This window comes from Pan paniscus, chromosome 1 (assembly GCF_029289425.2).
Source record: "Pan paniscus chromosome 1, NHGRI_mPanPan1-v2.0_pri, whole genome shotgun sequence".
Classification (NCBI taxonomy): domain Eukaryota; kingdom Metazoa; phylum Chordata; class Mammalia; order Primates; family Hominidae; genus Pan; species Pan paniscus.
The window spans coordinates 214,924,989-214,930,342 of NC_073249.2; the positions used below are offsets into that span (position 1 = coordinate 214,924,989).

The 5,354-nt window shown below is 44.8% G+C and overlaps 1 protein-coding gene across 1 annotated transcript; it reads left to right on the forward strand.

Moving 5' to 3' along the window:
• Positions 1–1,131: 1,131 nt before the first annotated feature.
• LOC134728972 (heterogeneous nuclear ribonucleoprotein C-like 1) lies at positions 1,132–2,725 on the forward strand. Its single transcript, XM_063596255.1, has one exon. It carries the CDS (start codon positions 1,662–1,664, stop codon positions 2,466–2,468), a length of 807 nt encoding a protein of 268 aa, XP_063452325.1. The 5' UTR covers positions 1,132–1,661; the 3' UTR covers positions 2,469–2,725.
• Positions 2,726–5,354: the final 2,629 nt, after the last annotated feature.

The window sequence follows — 5,354 nt, forward strand, 5'->3', positions numbered from 1 at the left end:
AAAAAGTTAATGCTTCACAATGCTTAAATTGTTGTCTGCAGGGCAGTTAAGGGGAACTGTAATTTAAGATCTACATGATTTTCAGACAGTAGGCTGCCAGCAACCATGAGGAAGCAGTTCAAGCTGACCTCATGATGAATGCTGAATGAGCTGCAAGCTTGCTTTATTTTTGTTTCTCCCCCTCCCTTCTTCACTGATTAAATTCATAAAGTTTATATGTATGGTTTCAATTTCTTTCAGAGAAGCCTTAACCTAAGCCCTGAGACCACTGACACCCTCAGTAGCACCTCTCTTCCACCAGAATGAGCATATAACCTGCTACCTTAGGTGATATAAAACCCACAAGACCATTCCATACATGGAGCTTTTTATTCTTATTTTGTAGGGATGACTTCTCTGTTTTTATAAAGCTATTTTAACTATAAAGCATTTTTAAAATATTGATGTGGCCAAAGATCTCCCAACAACACTACTCTCAGGTTTTATTTTTCTGTCTAATGTCTGGAACAGATCAACCCCTTCCCTGCCTCACACTCAGGGCTATGAAGGTGACATATCAGTAAAATTCCATCAGTTCTTGTGGAGTTCGTGAATGAAGGCATTCTTTTTTGTTGTTGCTGTTGTTGTTGTTGTTGTTGACAGAGTCTCCCTCTGTCACCCAGTCTGGAGGGCTGTGTGCAATCTCGGCTCACTGCAACCTCAGCCTCCTGGGTTCAAGCAATTCTCCCACCTCAGCCTCCCAAGTATCTGGATTACAGGCAGCCGGCATCATGCCCGGCTAATTTTGTATTTTTGTAGAGACAGGGTTTCACCATATTGGCCAAGCTGGTCTTGAACTCCTGACCTCAGGTGATCCGCCTGTCTTGGCCTCCCAAAGTGCTGGGATTACAGGCATGAGCCAACTCAGCTGGCCTTAAATGAATGAATTCTTGACTTCCACTCTATCCCTAATGCTGTCAATTTCTTGATTCATGAAATGAATATGGATATGTGATATGAATGGATATTTGGTTCAATCCATTAATCTGCGGAAAGCCAAAAACCCAATCAGGATTAGCTGGGTGGAACTTCAGAAATGCAATCAGATATTGCTTTTTGATTGGAAGCTAGCACTGCATACGTGGAAGGGCGTGGGTGGGAGTTGTGATTAGAAAGGTCAATAAAAGCTTCTAAAGACCCACTGGAGAGACCCAAAGTCTTCAAGCCTGGAGTTCCTGCTTGGTTCTTCCTGAGGTCTGAACACCCTGCAAACTGAGTCCAGATCTGGTAAGTCACCAATTTCTGTAAGGACACTCCCATCTGACCTACAGTCAGCCGATGTAGAATGGTGACAGTGCAGCCTACGACGGCACAGAACTATATCCTGTCTTTTTTTCTTTTTTTCATAAGAACGGTTTCAAGCTTTGATCTTTTTTTTTCTAAATGCAGTTTTGTCTTTATTTCAAAAATGTTGATTGTGCTTTTCTTTACGTCATTTCAGAATTCTTGTTGGGAGCCATTTTGTGAAGAGAGGAAGACTGAGCTGTTTTGGCTGCATTTCTGGCCTCGAGCTGCAGTCAGCTTCTCCACGTAGAACCCGGCAGTAGGAGACTTAGAATCTAATCTCTTTTCCCTCCCGCCTCCTGTTTTTGGCTTTTGGAGAAACCTTATCATCCAACACAATGGCCAGCAACGTTACCAACAAGATGGATCCTCACTCCATGAACTCCCGTGTGTTCATTGGGAATCTCAACACTCTTGTTGTCAAGAAATCGGATGTGGAGGCGATCTTTTCCAAGTATGGCAAAATTGCAGGCTGCTCTGTTCATAAGGGCTTTGCCTTCGTTCAATATGATAAGGAGAAAAATGCCCAGGCTGCTGTAGCAGGAGAGGATGGCAGAATGATTGCTGACCAGGTTGTAGATATTAACCTGGCTGCAGAGCCAAAAGTGAACCGAGGAAACGCAGGTGTGAAACGATCAGCAGCAGAGATGTACGGCTCCTCTTTTGACTTGGACTATGGCTTTCAACGGCATTATTATGATGGGATGTACAGTTTCCCAGCATGTGTACCTCCTCCTCCTCCCATTGCTCTGGCTGTAGTGCCCTCGAAACGTCAGCGCGTATCAGGAAACACCTCACGAAGGGGCAAAAGTGGCTTCAATTCTAAGAGTGGAAAGCGGGGATCTTCCAAGTCTGGAAAGCTGAAAGGAGATGACCTTCAGGCCATTAAGCAGGAGTTGACCCAGATAAAACAGAAAGTGGATTCTCTCCTGGAAAACCTGGAAAAAATTGAAAAGGAACAGAGCAAACAAGAGGTAGAGGTGAAAAATGCTAAGTCAGAAGAGGAGCAGAGCAGTAGCTCCATGAAGAACAATGAGACTCATGTGAAGATGGAGTCTGAGAGGGGTGCAGAAGACTCTGCTGTGGAGGGGGACCCACTGGATGATGATGATAATGAAGATCGGGGGACAACCAGCTGGAGTTGATCAACGATGATGAAAAAGAGGCTGAGGAAGGAGAGGATAACAGAGACAGCACCAATGGCCAGGATGACTCTTAAGCACATAGTGGGGTTGAGAAATCTTATCCCATTGTTTCTTTACCTAGGAGCTTGTCTAACATCAAATTTTTCACCAGATCCTCTCCCTTAGTATCTTCAGCACATGCTTACTGTTCTCCCCATCCTTGTCCTTCCCACATTCATTAATTCATATTGCCCTGCGCCTAGTCCCATTTTCACTTCCCTTGACACCCCTAGTAGTTTTCCTAAGTCTTACCCTGTAATTTTTGCTTTTAATTTTGACACCTCTTTATGACTTAACAGTAAAAAGGACGTATGGTTTTTATCAACTGTCTCCAAAATAATTTTTATGCAGGGAATACAGTTCTTTTCTTTCATACATAAGTTCAGTAGTTGCTTCCCTAACTGCAAAGGCAATCTCATTGAGTTGAGTAGCTCCTGAAAGCAGCTTGGAGTTACAAGTATGTGTGTTACACCCCATATTAGTGTGCTGTGTGGGGCAGTTCAACAAAAATCTAACAATGTATTTTTGTGAATGAGAGTTGGCATGTCAAATGCATCCTCAGAAACATAATTGGTGTTATAGTCTTAAAACGTGTTTTCTAAAGTTGATACTGTGGGTTATTTTTGTGAACAGCTTCATGTTTGGGACCTTTTTCCTCAAAATAAACAAGTCCTTATTAAACCAGCAATTTAAAGAAAAAAAATTCTTGGTGGGAGCAGTGACTCATGCCTGTAACTACGACACTTTGGGAGGCCAAGGCGGGAGGATCATTTGAGCCCAGGGGTTCGAGACCAACCTGGGCAACATGGCAAAACCCTATCTTTACAAAACATTTGTTTTGAGGGGTGGGATGGAGTTTCACTCTGTTACCCAGGCTGGAATGGAGTGGCACAATCTCAGCTCACTCCAACATCCACCTCCCAGGCTTAAGCAATTCTCATGCCTCAGCCTCCTGAGTAGCTGGGATTATAGCCACCCGCCACCATGCACAGCTCATTTTTATATTTTTGGTAGAGACGGCGGTTCACCATGTTGGCCAGGCTGGTCTCGAACTCCTAACCTCAAGTGATCCACCTGCCTTGGCCTCCCAAAGGGCTGGGATTACACCAGTGAGCCACCAATGCCCTGCCTCTTTTTTAAAAAATGAGATGGGCATGGTTGAAGAGGAGCAGCCCCTCCACACCTGTGGGTATATCGCATCAGGTGGGATGAGAGACTGAGAAAAGAAATAAGACACAAAGTATGGAGAAAGAACAGTGGGCCCAGGGGACTGGTGCTCAGCATAAAACATGTGAGAAAAGGAATGTGTGTCACAAATAAGTTCAAGGGAAGGTACTCTGCCTGGATGTGCATGTAGGCCAGATGTACGCTTCTCTCCACCCAAGCATCTCAGTGGAGTAGAGAATAACAGAGCAGCATTGCTGCCAACATGTCTCACCCCACACCACAGGGCAGTTTTCCTCCTATCTCAGAATAGAACAAATCTGCAATCGGGTTTTATCCTGAGACATTCCATTCCCAGGGGGAGGCAGGAGACAGAGGCCTTCCTCTTATCTCAGCTGCAAGAGGCCTTACTCTTTTACTAATCCTCCTCAGCACAGACCCTTCACGGGTGTGGGGCTGGGGGATGGTCAGGTCTTTTCCATCCCAAGAGGCCATATCTCAGGCTATCACATGGGGAGAAACCTTGCACAATATCCGGCTTTCCAGGACAGAAGTCCCTGTGGCTTTCCACAGTGCATTGTGCCCCTGGTTTATCGAGAATGGAGAATCGCAACGATTTTACCAAGCATATGGCCTGTAAACATATTGTTAACAAGGCACATCCTGCGCTGCCCTAGATCCCTTATACCTTGATTCCATACAACACGTGTTTTTCTGAGCTCAAGGTTGGGGCAAAGTTACAGATTAGCAGCATCTCAGGGCAAAGCAATTCTTCAGGGTACAGGTCAAAATGGAGTTACTTATGTCTTCCTTTTCTACATAGACACAGTAACAGTCTGATCTATCTTTCTTTTCCCTACACATGGTGGCATGCATCTGTAGTCCCAGCAATTTGGGTGGCTGAGGTGGGAGGATCCCTTGAACCCAGAAGATTGATGCTGCAGTGAGCCATGCTCACACCAGTGCTGTACTCCAGCCTGGGCAGCAGAGTGAGACTCTGTCGAAAAAAAAAAAAGGGGAATATCATACTCTGGGGACTGTGGTGGGGAGGGGGGAGGGGGGAGGGATAGTATTGGGAGATATACCTAATGGTAGATGACGAGTTAGTGGGTGCAGCGCACCAGCATGGCACATGTATACATATGTAACTAACCTGCACAATGTGCACATGTACCCTAAAACTTAAAGTATAATAAAAAAAAAAAAAGAAAAGAAAAAAAGAAAAATCTTAACCAAGCAGTTAAAAAAAATCCAATTAATTGTAATCAGTAGGCTGATCCCAAATTCCTCAAAGAGGGAGAGAAAGAGTTCAGAAGGCTCTACATGCTAGCATCCCATTCAGACTGTTTAATCCTACCATTGTGGTTTTGTAAGAAAAACAGTCTTAAAGATTTCCAATAATTCCCACAATGGCCATAAATTAACCTGGGTGTCATTTTCCCACCAACTTAAAAAGGCACGTGAGAGGCCGGGCACGGTGGCTCACACCTGTAATCCCAGCACTTTGGGAAGCCGAGGCAGATGGAACACCTGAAATCAGGAGTTCGAGACCAGCCTGGCCAACATGGAGAAACTCCATTTCTACTAAAACTACAAAAAATAGCAGGGCGTGGTGGTAGGCACCTGTAATCTCAGGTACTTGGGAGGCTGAGGCAGGAGAAACAGTTGAACCCGAGAGGTGGA

What these genes read in the sequence shown, in the direction of transcription:
- LOC134728972 (XM_063596255.1), top strand. Translation starts at nt 1,662, where the DNA reads ATGGCCAGCAACGTTACCAACAAGATGGATCCTCACTCCATGAACTCC.